A 19,404-nucleotide genomic window follows, 5' to 3' on the forward strand; every position below is an offset into this window, starting at 1 on the left:
TAGGTTTGTGTTAGTTTATTTGTGTCAGCTTTGTTTAATAGCTTTTTAAAATCATAAGCACAGAACAGACTGCTCTGATGAAAAAAGAAGAAAAAAAACACACTCTTTGACAAACATAAGGGTGTAAAAATATATACAATGAAAGTCTGTTCCAGAGTAGATTTCTTTACGAGTGCATCCATCCAGGAAATTTCCACCAGTGTGAATGCTAAAATTCCAGTCCTAGTTGATGCTTGGCATCAAATCCCCATTTTTCCAATAGACCTGTGTGTACAACTTTGAAACAATGCATCAAAGCATTTCACCTCTGGACATTTTAATATGACGGCACAGTGATGGACTGTTAAAGACAGAATTGGCATACATAGTAATGTATTCGAATCAATTTTCTTTGGATAAATTTTCTTTTGTTTGTGCCTTTTCATTCAATACTTGGCTGTTCCTGTATCTGTAAAACTTCGTATGGTAAACCAAACTCAGGACGAGTCTAAAAAGGAGTCAAACCTATCCAAGTCCCTAGGGAAAACATACTCTGTTCTCTTTGAGATACCCAAAGTAGCATAGCACAGATTCACTCAATGCCAAGTTCAATAAAGATTAGGAACATTTAAAAAAATATGTATCTGGCTTAAAAGAGCCATAAATAAAACTTTATTCTCTCAATGTATTAACAAGCCACAGGGTGCCCCATGTCTGCCAACCACAGCACTTAAAACTTCTTTTAAAGTCCCATTCCTCTGGTCTGCAGACCCGTCCGAGAACCTCAAGCTTTTCATTACACCATCCTTTAGAAAAACACAAAAAACCTAATGCGATAACACTGTTACAAACTGGGAGCGCATGAGCAGAATGTACCGCTTCTGATGTGAAAGGGTTGACTGGGAACAAATAAAAACAAAAAATATTAATAAATCCTCAACCTTGTTTCACAAAGCTAAAGCTGCATGCGCTAATGTCTAAAGCACAGCCGTGGCATTCTCAGTTTTAATGCTTTCTTTTTCCGTGCTCCTTTTCACACCTTTCCCATTGTTGCGTTAGCTTAAAAATAACAGAATTCTCAAAATAATATTAATATTACCAATGAAGATAAAATCTCTAGCAGCAAAAGAGATAAGTAAGGTTCGGTAGGTTAGGGAAAGGCCTGCTTTAAGGAAGGCGTGTGTTAGTGTAGGGAAATGACGTCAGCTCATCTGCCGTCTGCGGGGGTTCGACTCTGGGTGAGTGATGTCATGACCCGGCTGAAGCGCTCGCAGAGCTCTAGTGTAGAGTAGGATGGGAGTTTGGGTGGTTCTTGAAAGCTTTTGATCTCGGTTGAGCAGTCGAGCAGCTTGGGCAGAAAGTCTGTGAGCTTCTCCTGGAGATTAGCTGGAGAAGATAAGGAGAAAGATAGAGTTAAAGTCACAGCTTTTTAAACCTTCTCTGCTTCTGTAAGACTTTCCTTCCAAAATCTGACAAGCGTAAGTTGAACTTACGTTCCATTTCCTGTCCCAGATACGAGCACCAGCGGTTCCTCATGTCCTCCACGGCCACCATGTCTTTCTCCTCCATCTCATCCACCAGCAGAAGCGGAATACAGGTCACCACCAGCTCGTTCATGATGCTCAGACCTGCGTTCACCTCGTTCTCCTCGCCTGTCTCAAACAGTGCGGCCGCATGCTCGTTTAGTTTCTGCAAACAAACATTCCCATATCGTTCACTCAAGATTATGGGTGCAGGAACTCTGTATAACCAAAAATCAATAAACAAACGCCCGCAAGCCCTTGTCTGTTCGACAAAGCATCATCCTCGTCCGAGAGTGTTCCAAAGCTCTTTTATTGACGCAAGATCCGCCGTTCTCACCATGCCACTTGGTGCAACTTCGGAAACAACAGTAAACTCAACGACCCCTTTCGCCGGAATTAGCAACTAGCTGGGACGCGCAAAAACACTGCAGTGCATTAGCTATGTCAATGTTAGCAGTATTTTCAATTAAAGCGAGCAGAGGGTAAACAGCACGCTTTGAGATGGAGCCAAGGCCTTTCGCAGCGTTCGGAAAGGGTGAATCAAGGACAGCGACGAGCTTCCCGCTAATGTGTTTACACTCCATGCGCCGTATGCTTCCTATTTCTGTACCGATGATTACATTATGAGCACAATGGCCGCACGGGGGTCATCGGGTGCAGAAGCGGTACTTGAACTAGATACTCGCACAGAAAATAATGTTCAAATGTTCACTAAAGTTGATTCATGACGGACCCTTAAAACTTAATTCAAAGTGCTTTCAAAGAATTCTTGTTTTAAAAAAGATGTTGGTTAATAAATGCATCTATCCAACCACACACAAACCGATTCATTTTAATGCACTTAGAACTCAAAGTTTATTGCGGTCCCTAATGTTTACAGGAAAGTGTGCTTGCAAGGATTTCAGGGATTGTTGTGCTTCAGCGCTGATCTGAGATCTGTGATCAGCTTTAGGGCAGTTAGGTTCTGGCTGAAGGGACTTGGTTCATTGACTCACCAGCAGGCACTCTCTACGGTAATGGGCGATCAGCTCCTCATCATGGCCTCTGTACGGCCCTTTCACAAGGAGCTCTTTATTGTACTGATGGGCGTAAATCAGGTACATCAATCCTTCCACATAACTGCAGGAAAAAGAGCAATTTAAAAGAACATAATTATGATTTGTTTCTGAAATTAACACAATGCAAACAAACAGAAGAGATAATTTGTTCTTTCATATCCCAATGAAATGTACATGCATACGTTTGGCAAGCTACAGTCGATAAAAGCGAATATGCTGCCATCCAGTGGTAACCTTGTGTACAGTGCCCTGTTTTTTTGTTTTGCTCGCTTTGTGTTGGCTATTATTTCTGTAAATGTCTCTAAGAGAGCTTCACCTTTTTTTCAGGAACAATTCCAGTCCAAATAACAGGAACACGGTCGTATCGCGGAAATTCCTGTAGTCCTGATGCCACACCTGTCATCGCAGGAATAAGTCAGTCATTCAAGTTCAAGATCCAAACAATTGTGCCATGATCTTAATCATTAACCTTTACCAAAATGAACATTTAAAAAGCAAAATGTACAGCTATTAACTATATAATATGCTGTGGAAATTAAGTATTCTGTAAAAAAGTGTTTCCACTTTGAAAAATGTTATGATATAAAATAATATATACATTTCTATGGGTACCATTTCAAGAATTCATTAATCGTACAATGTTATCTTTAAACGGGTACATTTTATTGGAAAAATGGCATACTGTAAACTATATAACTATCAATTACATAATTTGTCATAGATTATGAAATAACAGTTCACCCAGAAAAGAAGATTCTGTCTTTACTTACTCACCCTGAAGTTGTTCCAAATATCTACAAATTTCTTTGTTCTGATGAACACAGAGAAGATATTTGGAAGAATGCTTGTAACCAAATAGTTCTTGGCCACCATTGACTACCATAGCAGGAAAAATCGCTTTATAAATTTCTTTGTTCTGTTAAACACAAAATAAGATATTTTGAAGAATGTAAGAAAGCGAACAATCTGAGGCACTTTTGACTACCATTGACATTTTTCCTACTGTGGTAGTCAATGGTGGCCAAGAATGGTTTGGTTACAAACATTCTTTCAAATATCTTCTTGCTGTTTCATCAGAAAAAAGAAGGTGATGCAAATTTGGAACAACTTGAGGGTGAGTAAATGACAGAATTTATTTTTTTGGGTGAACTGTCCCATAAAGGAAGCAAAACTAAAATACACAAACTCAAATTGTGCATCCTGTTTGCTACCTCGATTCAAATATTAAAGATTAATTGGCATTTTCGTTTCAATTCTAAACAATGCACAACCCAGACTCATAATGGCTTTGCTCACCTCGTATTCCTCCATGTTAACCTCGTCAGGTTTAATGAGTTCCAGTTTAGCGCGTGCTACCTTCATGATGTTCTTACACCTGCAGGGAAAGAACACAGGCACCACATTAGCTCGGGCGTGTCTCGCGAGGTGCTTTACAGAACCGAGGCAGGAAGCTGTGGCCATAAATCATACTTTATTACCCAAAACAAAACGGAAAACGCTCTCTGGAGCTTCGCATCTGAGGCGGCTCCTGCATCAATCTAATTACGCCGCTCAAAATAGAGAAAGAAATCAATTTGCTTATGAATATGGATCACGTCTCTCAATGAACCGTGCGGTCTGCTCTGGAGATGTGTACGGTTGTGTAGTTAGACAAAAGCCTTTCGGGCGTGCAGACGGGAACTTGGTGGGTAACACAACGATCTGAAATGTCGGCGAGTGCTGTGACGAACTGATAATCTGTGTCAATGTGTCAGTCTGGAAAGCTCTGGGTTCCCTCTTGCAAAAATCAGTTATCAGTAAGCCGTTCCATGATTATCTTTCATATTTGTCAATGTGAAATTATGCGATGCGAATGAGTGTGTGGTACGAACTCCTTCAAAGGTTTCATTTCAAAGCGCTTTTACACTAGTTTTTGGTACAACCATTTGATGTTTAGTTGGTTTGTTTCTATAACAGGGATGGTAAATGCAGACTCCATAAGGGATTGTAATTGGTATGAAAGCAATTTACAGAAAACATTACTGATGGTGTAATTTGTTGTGGTGTCGAAAAAGTTTAACTTTGAAATCTTTGAATGTTATTGCATTAGACAACAATCAATAATCAATTACAATAACAAAGCAATGGAACTAAGTGTGAAACTAGCCTCAAATGCCACTATTGTATTAAGCTTATTGTATAGAGAGATGAATTGTATCATTTGTACCTCTCATCAAAGCCAAGGTTTCTGTCTGCAAACTGCATGAGCAAAGTTCTCTCCAGGATCTTCTTGGGCGCCTGGTTCTGTATGAAGTAGACGATGACGTGCAGTAGCCTATAGTCCCTCTCGGGAGGCGTGTCCTCCTGGGCGAACCTCACTAACCTTGTGTACTCTACTTTCATTGCCTGTTAAAGAGATAGAGGAAGAGGGTAACTTAGAGAAAAGGGGTAACCAATTTATAAAGCAAGAAATGTAGCCCCTTCATATGAACAAATTGATCAGGAAACAAGTTTAAGTATATGTCAATGTACAGATGTGTTGATGGAGCTGTAGCCAGTACAAAACAACAAAATCATGTCTGAACATTATACAACAATTACTTTTAATCCAATTTTAGATTTTAAAACCAACCAAACAACTGGACAACTAACTGAATATTGGTCTTATCTGTTTGTTCAAATGTAAAGTACATATTCCTTAGGCCAGATTAACAATGCAATGTTGGTTTATAATTAAAAATACTCTATATACTGAGAAACAATAACATTTAGTTGCAAAGAGATGCCGACAATATCCCCCACGACGTGTTTGTTGATAAAACCTTACAAGTTATAATACAAACAAAAACATCTTTAACTAATGTGTCAAACAAGTGTTGCTCTGCTCAATGAATAGTTTGATTAAAACCGTATTTTATTAATACCCTTAGGGTTGTTAAACTTGTTAACTTTGATATGACTCTCTTTTTTCCGGCGGAACACAAAAGAAGATATTTTGAGAAAGGTCTCGGTGGTTTTGTGTCCATACAATGGAACTCAATGAGGGTCAATGTTTTTTGGTTAACAACATTCTTCAAAATATCTTCTTTTGTGTTCTGCAGAAGAAAGTAAGTCATGCAAGCTTGGAATGACATGAGGCAGAGTAAATGATGAATACATTTTTGGGTCAACATTCCCTTTGACATAGCCGACTCCAACTGTTGCCGAGCACTGAAAAACTTGCCAAGTTGTCCAAGTAAACCGTAAAACAAGATCTCCAAATTCCATCCCTGGTGTTTACAAACAAAAATTTGAAGAATAAATCAAAGTGAGCTCACAGTGATGAGAAGCTCAGTGGAAGGGGGTGTGGTCAAAGAGCTAATAAGATGCATGAGGACGTGGCATGCAGCAGGTCATGTACCTTAAAGAACGCTGCTTCAGGCCCACACTTGTCATAAACACTCCTGGATTTGCCAATGGCCATTATGACACCCTGCATGTTTGGGGTCATCATTGCCTGCCCAAGGAGGGAAGGATATTACTGCACGCCTAGAAAACTCTCATTGGGCAGTCCGCATGCCAACCACACCACAGCTCAGCCAACAGCCAATGAATGCGTCGCTTACTCACAGAGGCCAACCCACTGAGATTAACTAATTATTTATATAAACGCCTAATCATGGTCATGCCCAGAGCACCTTCAATAAAAAAAAAAAAAACATGCTTTTATTATATCATTAGATTACAGTTTTCAATGCCATAGTTAGAGGCGTGATCTGCATTGTGAATTAAAAAATAAACAGTCACATGATCTCAAGCCCATGCTACATGCTAAATCGTCATAAAGGAAAATCACTCAGGCAAGAATAACATTTTTTTCTTATCATATGACATTTGACAAAGGAGACTATTATTTTCATCTCAAAGTCATGACATAGCACGACTGTGGGAAAAAAACAAAGTACGGTTAGTAAAGTGGGAGCCTTCGGGAGTAACTTGCAAATAATGTTATTCTGAAACGGGTTTGGCATGTCCGAGCAGGATGTGATAAGGATGCTGGGAGTTTCAGGGCTGCACAAAAACTCATGCCCAGACACCGGGGGGTTTGGGCATCCAGGAACTCTACCTCATCATCATAACCTCCCTCCTTCGACTGAATAACGAAGGTTCCTACATGAGGAATGGCCACCTCTACCACCCGCAGAGGTTCGGGCGGAGAGGAGGCGGAGTCGTCTTGCTCAGGGTCAGAGGGAGGGCAGGGGTCAGAGGTCACCTGGTGGTCAAGATGATATGATTGAGACTGAGAAAGACAGAAAGAGAAAAGGGGGAGCATGCAAGAGAAAGAACCAAGAGGATGAGTTTGTATCCCCATGATGAAACGAATCGGATTCATTTTCGAGGTGTATTATTTTTTTGTGTGACAATATGATGGATACAAACCGTTTTGTTGAATCTAAATTAAACCTAAATGATTCAAAGATGTTAAGGTCTAATGGAGGAAGCAAAACAAACATATTGTTTGTGCATAAAAAACGAACCGGGTGGATAGAGATCTTCTCTGGATATAGAGATCAGACCCAAATACCCAAACTACAAAAGACTAATGAGAAAGCATGAACAGAATGATGTGGAAAACTAACGCGTGTTTCATGATTTTCGTCAATGTCATGAAAATCAATGGTACATTTATACCGTTTCATTATACACACATCTATGTGTGCGTTTCTTACAGTATTAAGGAGTGCCTCTGGGCTCTTCTCGTCGTGTTCAGTCGCAGCTTTGCTAATGGCTCTCTCTGTGTCCTCCTGCAGGTGTTTGGCGTCTCCGGTGGGTGACTGCTGCTCCATATATTCTGGTTCCTGCTGGGGGGCTGCTGCAGTGCCAGAGAATCCGAATCAGGTAGTCATTTTAAATATTAAACTTAAAGTATACTTAAGATCTCAATACACACCCCAAGAGCACGCACTGAGATCTGAAGGCTCACCTGTGTCGTCTTGAGTACAGGGTTCTGTGCTCATGGGCTGGGCAGCCGCGCTGGACGCTGCAGCCAGAGCCAGTTTCTCCTGCTGGAGTTTACGGGCCTGAAGAGCGTTCCACTCCTCCATCTCTCTCTCAAAGAGCTTGTTATCCACCTCCACGTACTCCTTCAGATCTGGAGGGAGCTTGTCCAAACCGCTCAACATCTGCCCAGTTTCTTTATCAAACTCTTCTGAAGGAAACACAGAGAGAGCAATTCACATTTTACATTTTTTGTTAATATGAAAATGTTATTAATATCTTTTATTTTTAACTGCTCAGCATATTAACTGTACTGTTAGCAGAAAGTCAACTAGCATATGCAAATACTGTTACCTTCAATAAGGAAGGGTTTTTTATCATCAATGTACATGAGGCAGTAAGCGCTGGCGTTGCGATATCCACCAAAGGAATCTCGGACCAGCTCTTCCCAGGATGATTTCGTCACGGAGATGTCATTGTATTTCATCCATCGCCGGTGATGTGGGTCGTAGATATACGCCCAGTAGTGACCTGCATTAGCCTGACCCTCGTGGACTAGAACAGCATGCAACCGATACGGAACCTGCAACATAGAACCATGCGGGATAAATGCACAACCCAATGTTATTTCTGTGTTGTATTTCCAATAAGGTCAGGAAACTATATTGATGCTAATGACTTGCTAATGCAAATGGTTTCTGTAGCAATTTTTTTTCTATTTGGATAAAAGCACCTGCCAAATGTATAAATTGAATTGTAATGTACTTGTGACTTTCTCACCTGCATCATGGACTTGTCAGAATACATGAGCTCAATAGTCCTGTGGATCCTGGATATACTAGCCTGCAGATCTGAAGGAAGGCCGAAACCGATCAGGATATACATAATAATGGTAATTGTCTAAGTGTGTACATCTGGTTTGATCATGTCTGATAATGTAATTGCAGAATAAGTATGTGTAAAAATGTTCATATGCTTGTGTGTGTGTACCCCTGGTGTCGTTCTCCACCTCGCTCCTCCACCGGTGCAGGCAGCCCTCCAGCACCCTCAGCTCCTCCTCCGTGACGTGTCGTGGGGCGGGGTGCATGGGCAAGTCCGGTGGGACTCGAGACTGAGTGAAAGGTTTATGGATCGGAACCCGGTGCTGTTGCTGCAGGGCTTGAGGACCTGTGCCCGAACCTTCAGCAGAGAGAGAGGCATCGGGCTGCTCCCCTAAACTGCAGGACAAAACAACAACATCTCCAATAAACATCTAATGAGTCCAGCCATTTGATCAATACAAAAAGAGGAAGTATTCAAGTGTCTGACATCATTCCAGAACAAAATATAAAAACCGGCTGGTACTTGCCTTGTTGCAGGTGGCACCTGTGCAGTTGTGCCACCAGGTGGGGCTGTTGTATCAATGTCTTCTACAGGCGATGTGCACACCGGCTTGCTGGAAGCAAACTCCATGGCGTACTGAAGTACATCGGCTAGAGGAAACCGCTTGGGCCCTGAGCCATAGCTCAGATACCTACACGACAACAGAGAACATTTGAGAACACAAAGAGAGAGAAAAGCTCAGACATTCCTGCTATGTTAGTTAACAGCGGGTTTAGCTCTTGATCTGAGCCGAGGATGGACTGAGATAACAAACCTCTCCAGTCGCTGCTGGAGAACGGTCAGGTGCTCCTTCAGTCTTCTGATCTCTTCTCGTTTTAGCCGTGTGATATCTCTGTTTCTGTCCATGTACCTGAAATGAACCACACAACGCTCACAGAACACTGCACCAGCAGCATCACCCAGTCACAGTAAAACATGCAAATAAAAACAAATCTCACCTGTCCATGTACAGCATGGAGGGAAACTCAAGCTTGTTATGAATCTTCTCAGGTCGACCTAAGGCTTGATTGAACTCAAATCTTGACAGTTCAAAGGTCAAAACAGGTGGGAGTTCCGTGAACCAGTGCTGGAATTAAATGCAATATAGTTTAACAACTAGATTTTAACATCTGATGCTAGCTCTTTTCAACAAACTCAATTAAGCATTTTCTCAACCTCATGTCATTTAAACCTGCATGTACTTCTTCTGCAGAACACAAAAGTTGACATTTTGAAGAACGTTGGAAACCAAACCCCATTGACTTCGATTGTATGAACACAAAACCACCTTAAACAACATGGATGGGTGAATAAATCATGACGGAATTATTTATTTCGGAGGAACTCTTAAATTTCAGTCTTTCTTTCAATGCATGCGTCATGTGACCCATCCGAGCTCCACCCTGTGTGCCGACAACTAGGATGAGTGCTGTTAAGCTGGCTCTGCAGAGCACAACGCTCTCTGAGCCCTGAGAGAGAAACCGTGCACTGGGCTTTAAAAATCCCAGCCTGAGCAGGGTTGTTGGTGCTCAGAATAACACACACAAGAGAATCTAGTACTTTATTCGCACTCATCTGAAGTAATTAGCAGGAAGCAGCTGCGGAGGGATCTGCCCGGGGCCGCTCTGATGACTGAAAAGCCATTATATAAACATCTCGGTCAAAGGTCACGTGTTTTTCCCATAGCAGAGATCATGATTGGACGAGAAAAGGAGGACGGTTTTAGAAAGGAAAGAGTTTCAGATCTGTAGAGATCTCTTTTCGGAGCACCATGCTGAAAAAAATAAAGACACTGTCATTACAAACCTCCTGTCCTGATTTGGCGGAGTTCTCAGCAGAATGCAAAGACTCGATCTCGCCCTCAATCATGGCAGCTTCTAGGCACTCGTGCAGGTCTTTGAAGCCGTTCACCTGGAGAGGGTACTGGCCAAACATCTCTGTGTTCTCGAACTTCTTTCCTGTGAATACACTCAATTGTCACTTAAACATCAAGGGACAGATTATGATTCAAGACCGTGAATTTCCATGTCAGAAGTTCCATGTTTTCATTACCTCCTACAACATTTTATAATATGTAGATAAAACCCTTCGCCTCACCTTCCAGAACGCCCACGGCCAGAAACCTCCCGTAAAACAGCTCAACCATCGGGTTCTTTGGCTTCTCTCCCTCCCTGTATAGAAAAAGAATAAATATGGAGTCACAATGGGCCGGAAATGTTCTGCATTGGAGTCACACAGAGAATCTACAGTGGGTATTTTACTGTGCTAATTGAAGTCATGCGGGTCAATGTACTGCACTAAACTTCATTATTGTCCAACCGTTCCAGAGGAATATCTGGTGCGATCATACATCATTAAGATCAACACAGAGACACAGAAGGCAGGAGTGTGAAGCTGTGAGTTCACTATCAGCTCTTCTGGTGGGCCGTGTAGGGTCTCACCTGTCCTCCTCTGCCTTTATCTGAAACGCGTCTTCCAGCCAGTCCAAGAGTTTATGGGTGAACTCGCTAACGTCCTGCTGTACAAACAAACACATAACATCAACATGAACATTGTTTTCTTTTTTGTCAGACAAACATGTTTTACAAACCTATTAAAAAAGCCTAAAAAAGCAATAAATATCAGGTTTTGATGCTAGATTTTGGAAGCAATCTGCGATGAAGGTTTCATGAAATGAGAAGGGCTCGGCACTCCTAATTAGGTTAGGTTAATTAATTCTTAAATCATCGCATTTATTTGACTTAATTGCAATTATTTCAGATAACCGCAATTATTGTAAATCCTTAAAAAACAAGGGTGAACTGCCGCATTTTACATCCACCTTCCTTGATCTGCACTCATTGTTACGTTCGAATGACATTTCTTCATCATTTGAGTTGTATCAGATTTTTATTCTTTGTGTTTATACGTTTATTCAATTGATTCCAGATTTGCAAGACGACATCAAACTCATCCCCCATTTTTCCTGTTAAGACAGTCTTTTCTGTTAAGATCACTCTAAAGGGAATATTACGAGTTATTAACATAATTTTCACATTTCTCAACGTATTTATATTTTATTCATTGGAATTAATCGTTATAATTCTCAAACCCTTCAAACAGACAATAAAGTGCCATAATCGCAATTATTTAATAGACGATTAATCGTCAGACAAATTTCATAATCGTGACAGCCCTACTCCTACTGTCATCTGTCATTGGTCAGCTTAGATGGGTTTTAGTAACAATTCCCCTATTTAAAATATAAAAAATTAAAGTGTAATTTCTTGCTTCACTGAGTCCGCCTAGAAGCTTACCTGCTGAGATTCACTCGACTTAAAGGCATCCTTGAGGATCTCTACGGCTCTAGATGGGTCCACGTATTTCCGCTTGGAACCCACCAGTAAGGAGAAGAGGCATCTGAGCTCCTGCATGAAGGGCAGGTTCCTGTGCTCCTACAGAAAGAACAGCATTTTTAGACATTGGAACAGTAATGTATTGAAAAACAAAAATAGAAACCAAGCAACCGATAAAATGTCTTAGCCGGTTAATCACTTAACCGTGTCCTGTCTAGTAAGCACTTCAAGATGGCTGGATGAGACAACAAAAAACTTCAATGCCACAATGTGTCTGAAACATTTGTGAGCTCACTTTGGCTGTATTTTCCTCAAAGTATGGTTTGTGCTTTCAGTGAAAATTTAATTAAAGCAAAAGCAAGACCTTCTCTACCGACCGGGGAGATGAAGAGAAACGGTGATATCGAGAGAGAAATAGATTAATCCAGGGCTCTGTGGTCTCCTAACTGAAGATCGGGCTGAGCCCAGATTAGCGCCCATGTTTGCTGACCCCGTTTACAAGCTCAGGGCCCTCAGAAAGAAAGAAATGACAAAGATAGCTGCTAGCCTTCCGAGACGGACACTTTCCGCTGCACTCACACTTAAATACAGCAGGAGATGACTCCCGTGACAACTGACACATAAAGAAGATTTAAAAGCATTTCCATGGGTTCACCTCCCCTGGACACGAGACTCTCGGATGAATGAAAACCCAAGCGGGAGTCAAACAAGGTCACCAGATTTAAAAAATGTGTCTCGGTGCAAAAGCAAAGCTATGATGGCACATGGATAGTTCACCCAAAAATGAATCCAATGTATGTTTTTCTTTCTTCTGCAGAACACAAAAGGTATTTGGAGAACGTTGATAACAGAACAACATTGGCCCTCATTGACTTGTATTTTATGAACACAACACCACTAAGACAAAATATCTTTTGTTTTCTATGAAGAAAGAGTCACAAACAGGTTTTGTATATGATAAATAATGGCAGAATTTTTATTTTTGGGGTGAACTATCCCTTTAACCGCAGTCGAGGGGAGTCTGCGCATGGGGTTTTACCTTCTGATTGCGGGGAATTTCCTGCATCCGTGCAGGGGGCGAATAATGCAACACCAGCCTCTGGAACTCCAGCAGGTTGAACAGGGACTGTAAAGAGATAAATATGGCAATTTGAGAAAAGCACATACCACATGTGAACGTCAACACAACCTTCATTCATCAGACAAAATAAACAGGTCGCAAGCTACTCTTAAAAATCCGACATCTTTCTGTGCTCACTCAAAACGTCGCATCATCATGGGAAATGACTGACAGCTTGTTTTGGTGATAGATTTACACATTCAGATCTATAAATCCAGCTCTGTGCGCCAGGCTGCCTGTGGTTATCACACGGACAGGGGCTTCTTCAGGAATCAGGTTACACACAGGAGGTAAACAGCATGTGACAGCACTCAGCAGTCCTTACTTGTGACTATACACGGTTCATGTTCTGACACCATGTTAGAGCCACAAACATCATCAATCAGTAAAGCCTGAAGTCATCAAAAAGTCAAGACGATTCCTCTATTACGCTAGCAAAATGACTATTCCAGTCTGGAATCAATTTGGATCATGTGCTATAATACAACTGTGTGATCATTACAGGAAAAGCTGTTGTTCAAAATCTACTTTTTCTAATTACAAAATCTAACTACTATTGAAGTCAATGGTGGCCAGGAACTGTTTGGTTACAAGCATTCTCCCAAATATGTTTCTCTGTGTTCATCAGAACAAAGAAATATATACAGATTTGGAAACATGGGGGTGAGTAAATGAAGACAGAATTTTTATTTTGTGATAAAAAAATTCCTTCAAGAGCTGTTTTGACCATTTACATTTTCATTTGTTGCTTTCATTGTTTAAATGGTTTATTAAATAAGTAAATGTGTTTGCTAGTGTCTGATAGAGATTAACTGATTTGCAAACTGACACTGACCTGTATAACCGCACTAAACCAGCACGTGTTTCCCACGTTCTTTAGCCCAACGGGACAGTTCTCCTGCCGCTTCCTGTCGTAAGGATTGGGCGAATCGCTCCATACCTCCGTGTGTGTACGTTTCAGGCTAGCCTTGTTCTCGGCGATGCTGGCCTCCAGAACTCTATAGCACAGAGAAACCGAAAGTTTATAAAACCGTTTTAATTGTAAATTACAATTGTAAAATGTAATTTACTCAATATTCGGTTACACAACATCACATCACATTGTTGCATTCCTGAATGAATCACTATTTCTTCTCTTGAGGTGCGTAACACAAAACTGAAAGAGAATTGTGGGAGCGTACCTGCTGATGGCCTGCTCTTCATCTGTGATGCCTGTCTCCCTGAAGGCCCTGCTTGACTCTTCCAAACTGAGGGCGATGGCTCGCTGAAGGTCATCTTTATCGTCTCCAGTGAGATCGATTACATCTGAAAATGATCAGACATTTTCAATCTCATGTTACCAGCAATGAACCATCAAAAACCACCCAATAGCCTTAAGGATAGTTCACCCAAAAATGAAAATTCTGTAATAATTTTACTAATCTTTATTAATTTCTTTGTTCTGTTGAACGCAAAAGAAGATATTTTGAAGAACGTGGGAAACCAAACAGTTCTGGGGCACTATTGACTACCGTAGTAGTTTGCACCAGAACTGTTAGTTTACAAACATTCTTACAAATATCTTAAATTGTGTTCGGTGGAACAAATACATTTATACAGGTTTTAAGTAAATGATGACAGAACATTTTTGGGTGAACTATCCCTTTAAAGACCCGCCACAGACCTAGTTTAAGTCGCTTTGTCGCCGCCGGAGTAAATCGAGGCTTTATGCCCGTGCCAGGAGGACAAATAAAACACACAAAAGGATGCCAAACTAAAATTCCCCGTCAGCATTTTCTCAGCACTAGGGTTGGGATATTTCGTCATTGTTTAAAGCAAGCAGGAGAACTGACAGGATAATACTTTAAATCTCCGGATCTCTCAGATTGCTGTTTGTTAGTGTGCAAGTATGTGTGTATTTATAAGTGTTCTGCCAGAACACCCACTGTTATGAGTTACATAATGCTCCAGTTTTGAGTATCTCTTTCCAAAAGAGGAATTTGAGCACAACTTGTGCCATAACTGTACGTTCTCCGATCTGACACTGTAGTGATTGGAAAACTCACAGTTGTGCTTAGTGTTTAGAGGTTAGTTAATCAATCCGAAATTCCCCTGAACCAAAAAAGTAAACACTTTCTTAGATATTAGACCTAATAATAAGCTTGTCAAGTAATCTTATCATTAATCTTATCCAAATCCCTTGACGGGAAACAGTTGGCCGGCCATCCGGAACAGAACATTTGCAGCTGGTTCTACGTCTGCATCCTGGCATTTCATGGCACTGCATCACAGAGCAGAGTAACTTTCCCCTGGATGCCAGCCAATCATTGTTCTGAGATTTTAATACGTACTTGTGTCAGCCTGGCTGCCCACGCTGATGTATCTATCGTTGGCAATTTGAGCTGTCTGGTAGTAGGTGGCTTCATCTTGCTGCGGTACCTTGGCATTCTTCTCCGTGAGGAAGGCAACCGCCTCGGCTAGGTCACCGTTACTGACCTAAACCCGAACAGAGTGATGTCTAAACATCAGATACACTGACCAAACCTACCTTATACACAAACATAAATATAAAACAGCAGAAAACTTATATTATATGTGATAGTTCACCTGAAGGGCTTGCTGCAATAGCTGAACATCTGTGGTTCCAGTTACTTCCCGCAGCTGGTTCAGTAATGTCTGCTGGTGCTGTAAAACAAACGGAAAAACAAGATGGGTTAACGCAAGGTGATCCATTTAGATACACATATATAGATATCCACATTGTGAGCTCACTTCTTCCATTGCTCACTACTGACGTTCTGGTATGGGTGTGGTCTGCCAACATCACGGTTCAGTCAGCTTTATCCTTTAATTGGTACAAGCACAAAACCATGTACCGTGTTTTTATACCTCATGCTGCAAAAAAAACGTCAAGAGCAAGGTTGTCAAGTTCAGGATGCACAGAGTTCCGCTGAGAAGCAACATTTTCAGGTGCACGATCGAGAACTTGAAAGTTGCTGGAATTACCCGAATTAATAGAATACAGCAAGAAAATGAAAAAATAAAAAGGTGTTTTAAGCGAGTCAGAACAAGATGTGAAGCGGACGTCGGACGAGATGTTATTGTAATAGTCAAGTCTGGCGCTGCACAACCAGTATGCAGCTCAGAAGCGTCAGATGACAGACACACAGCCAAGAGAAAACAGCTCACACCTCTGCTTGAGCAAACGCCAAGTACGGCCACGTCCCTTTTATCTCAGCGCTGGTTGTGATCAGGCACAGCATGAGTCAAGCACGGTCTGTGTCGGCCTTAGGAGAAAACAACAGCACTCCACCCAAGATTGAAATGAGGAGTGACTGATTCTTTCTATTCATCACACTATTTTATACACAGGATTCTCCAACTGTGCCAGAGATCAAGTTGTCTTACAACAATACAATTCTTTCGAGGATTCATCTCGTACCAGTGATTTCTCTCATATATAGCCAGAACCGAAACCTAAGTCTGGGTTAAATAACAAACTCAATGCCAGGGACGAAAGGATGCTGCACTGACCTATTCATTTTCTGTTCAAGATATGACATGAAACGTGGAATGTGTGGAGCGAGTCTTAACACTCAGTGCTGGGGACACCCCAGCCAGCCTGCCTCTGGTATGGACGACCTGGCCAGAGTAACACACATTTCTCAAGAGTAACATGATAAAGCTGCAAGCTCTGTGCCAAGTCAAGGCGGGTGAAAGTAAAACCTAACTGTTCACTTTCAATTACTTCTATATATAGTTTATTGATTTCCCAACACCCGATGTTACTTACAGCAAACAATCAAGTTTGAACAAATGTTTCTTATTTACACATTAAATTACTGCAAAGGGACCAATATACATACATGTACACCTGGTACATAATCCATAAACGTAACGAAATACCTGACCAGAGATTTTAATACGATACAACACCCTTCAGTTTTAAATATAAATGTACTACAACAAACACCTAGCCCTTATATAAATAAACAACGTTTTTACCATAGCAACCATAGTGGTTTCATTTGTAGAAAGCCATAGTAACCACAAATGTACTATAGGCTCACCACAACCACCAAAGTAACTAAAATTATGGTAATACAAATAGTATTTAAATTTCCAAAAAGACGTGGTTACCACAATTAAATTGTTTAAGTTATTCTAAGCAAGTTCAAAAGAGAATCATGTTTATAAACAGATTTAGTTTCAACCCACAAAATAATACATGCCATAACTAACAGGAAATAAACGCCTACTGTTTATAAATAAGTTGCAACCACAAAAACACTATGACGCACCCAGTAAAGAGGTCGGGTGTTTAGAGATGTCAATAATTTACACCCACATAAACAAACAGTGATAAGAAATTTGTTTACAAATTAACCTAAAAACAACAATTTGACATAAATCGACTAGCAATTACAATGAGATGTCATTTAAATGAAATCAACAATAGCACAAATACATGCTAACCACCAAGAAAGCCCAGTGTTTACAAACACAAGCACACAATATCCCCACCGTATCAAGCAAAATAATGCAGTGACAGAACATAAACAACCCAAATAAATCAAACAAAAACTCAATATTGAGTTATTAAATTACTTTCAAACACTCACAGACACTATGTTGAGGATTAGGTGAGATTTAATTGAGTGGAAGTGAGATTTCAGTGTGTCATGCCCGTGAAGTTTAGCATTGTAGCCGTTAGCAAACACCCGACAGTTTGCACCTTTATTATAGTTTTGCGTGCGTGTGCTCTTTTGTTTTCAGTTATCTGGTATCTCTAACATGCTAAACCGTTTAAAAGATTTGAAATGTATAAGCTTACACGCGTAGATTTAAGTTAAATAGAAGTAAACACCGAAACGTGGGGCGCGGCTACTGTCATGCTAATGCTAGGCCGCAGCAATCAAACTGACCCGCAGAAACTTTGCACGCGCCCACAAACCTAGTTATGACACCGACCGAACCGAGTCAAACCGAACTGGGCCGAACCAGGTGTGCGTGTTCGGATGGCGAGACCCGTACCTTCTGAGAGTGCTGCTGCAGGACATTCTGCTCCACGGTCATGGCCGGTTCCGATCCAGGCGAAATGGATTTAGGTTCGAGAGTAAAACACGGAGCATGCAGGAGCTAGATGAGCTTCTGATGGCAGAGGTTAGAAGAGAAGATCTCACGTACGCTGCAACGGCGCCATTGCGAACACGAGCAGCATAGACTCATCTGACAACTCTGACATCCATTAGCTGGGTCTGAATCACACACACGGGCGCTTACGTCAGAGTGATGGAGTAAACACGCAAAACCATAGTCACACAACCAAAATAATGCTCACATAATCAAAACAATATTTGCACAAACAAAACACTGGCCCTTCCTTAAAAACGACGAAAATACACACATTAAAACATGGACAACAAAACAATATTCATACAAACATAACAATACAAACACATTCTCCTGCTTCAGTACACCCATATGACATTTTGTCGATTGTATATATTTTTACATATATTTTATTCGTTATCTTTATTGTGTGTTATCGTGTTTTTGTGCTCTGGAAGCTAACCGCGACAATTCCTTGTTTACATAAGCATTCTTGGCGATAAAAGCTCCGTTCTTTCATTGGTTCGGTTATTCGTTCAAAACTAAACAAACGTTGTTTTTAACACACCCACAAAACAAAACACGTGTACAGACTTACGTCAGCTGACTCTTTTTTTTAATGAAGGTAAATAGTTTTGTAACAGAGAAATGAAAGTGAAAGTTGGAGATCAGTTATGTTTTTGACTTTCAAACGAGACACACTAAATATAAAGCAAATATCATAAATAGAGATCGTGAAGCTGACGTCACGCCCTATGCTGCGGTTGCGCCGCCATCTTGGGAGGATCTTACTGCGCCGCTATTATTGTTTTGATATGTACCGATACTTGTTTTGTAAGATATATGGAGGAATCGAAAGTGAAAGAACCAGGGGCTTTTCCTGGACGACTCTGCGTTATGTCATTGCAGTTTTTAACACAGCAAGACCGACCTGCCATAGTTATATTTCCCAATTAAACAAGAAAAACAAAACACTGCATTGAACACACTAGAAGCAATCCTCCCAAGATGGCCCAACATTCAACGCGCCGTGATGTCGATTAATAAGGTCTATAGGCCAGCTATTGTAAATTGTATATGTTCAGTGTTCTTTATGTGGCTTAGCATTCATCACTATCACATGAATATTACATGGTTTAATGACTTTTAAGATAATAAGACATATTAATGCTACATAAATAATGTGTTTAATTTTAAATAGTTTGGCAGGACTGTGCTTTTTATTTTCAGAATTATTTAAATGCTTTTAACAGTAAATAATAAATACTTTGAAATAAACGTTTTAAAGATCAAAATATGGTAAGACTCATGTGTTCTTTAGCCGTCCCTGGTACATGAGCAATTGACAGGGTTAAATAAGTGTGTACTTCATTACCATAATATATTTTGTGGAGCTTGTCCATTAAGTAGGCTTCTTTACCCTTAACATAAACGCAGACAAGTACAAGAGATATATTATTTATATGTCCTTATGAAGTAAA

At 40.7% G+C, this 19,404-nt stretch overlaps 1 protein-coding gene across 9 annotated transcripts; it reads right to left on the reverse strand.

Moving 5' to 3' along the window:
• On the reverse strand, window positions 1–18,979 carry usp25 (ubiquitin specific peptidase 25). 9 transcript variants are annotated; one of them, XM_056735851.1, is made up of 27 exons: window positions 17,846–18,975; window positions 15,584–15,706; window positions 15,419–15,496; window positions 15,163–15,307; window positions 14,014–14,137; window positions 13,668–13,830; window positions 12,752–12,838; window positions 11,674–11,811; window positions 10,819–10,895; window positions 10,475–10,548; window positions 10,184–10,335; window positions 9,337–9,464; window positions 9,153–9,248; window positions 8,865–9,029; window positions 8,507–8,733; window positions 8,297–8,367; window positions 7,871–8,099; window positions 7,503–7,727; window positions 7,249–7,391; window positions 6,645–6,818; window positions 5,940–6,035; window positions 4,767–4,945; window positions 3,857–3,935; window positions 2,877–2,956; window positions 2,498–2,621; window positions 1,473–1,668; window positions 1–1,365 (listed from the first exon to the last, which is right to left on the reverse strand). In XM_056735851.1, exons 2-27 carry the CDS (start codon window positions 15,590–15,592, stop codon window positions 1,187–1,189), a joined length of 3,438 nt encoding a protein of 1,145 aa, XP_056591829.1. In that variant the 5' UTR covers window positions 15,593–15,706; window positions 17,846–18,975; the 3' UTR covers window positions 1–1,186. The 9 variants fall into 9 exon arrangements, with proteins under 9 accessions (XP_056591829.1, XP_056591830.1, XP_056591825.1 ...); XM_056735852.1 differs by lacking the exon at window positions 17,846–18,975 and adding an exon at window positions 17,434–17,789; XM_056735847.1 differs by lacking the exon at window positions 15,584–15,706 and having other exon boundaries at window positions 7,249–7,388; window positions 17,846–18,979.
• Between the last annotated feature and the right edge of the window lie 425 nt (window positions 18,980–19,404).

The sequence above is a fragment of the Triplophysa dalaica genome, chromosome 22 (assembly GCF_015846415.1).
Source record: "Triplophysa dalaica isolate WHDGS20190420 chromosome 22, ASM1584641v1, whole genome shotgun sequence".
In the NCBI taxonomy this organism is placed as follows: Eukaryota; Metazoa; Chordata; class Actinopteri; order Cypriniformes; family Nemacheilidae; genus Triplophysa; species Triplophysa dalaica.

What these genes read in the sequence shown, in the direction of transcription:
- usp25 (XM_056735846.1), bottom strand. Translation starts at nt 17,887, where the DNA reads ATGACCGTGGAGCAGAATGTCCTGCAGCAGCACTCTCAGAAG. An exon ending in CTCCAGCAGCGACTGGAGAG is followed by an intron (nt 9,030 to 9,152) that starts GTTTGTTATCTC and finishes GTTGTCGTGTAG; the next exon opens with GTATCTGAGCTATGGCTCAG. An exon ending in CAGGTGCCACCTGCAACAAG is followed by an intron (nt 8,734 to 8,864) that starts GCAAGTACCAGC and finishes TTTGTCCTGCAG; the next exon opens with TTTAGGGGAGCAGCCCGATG.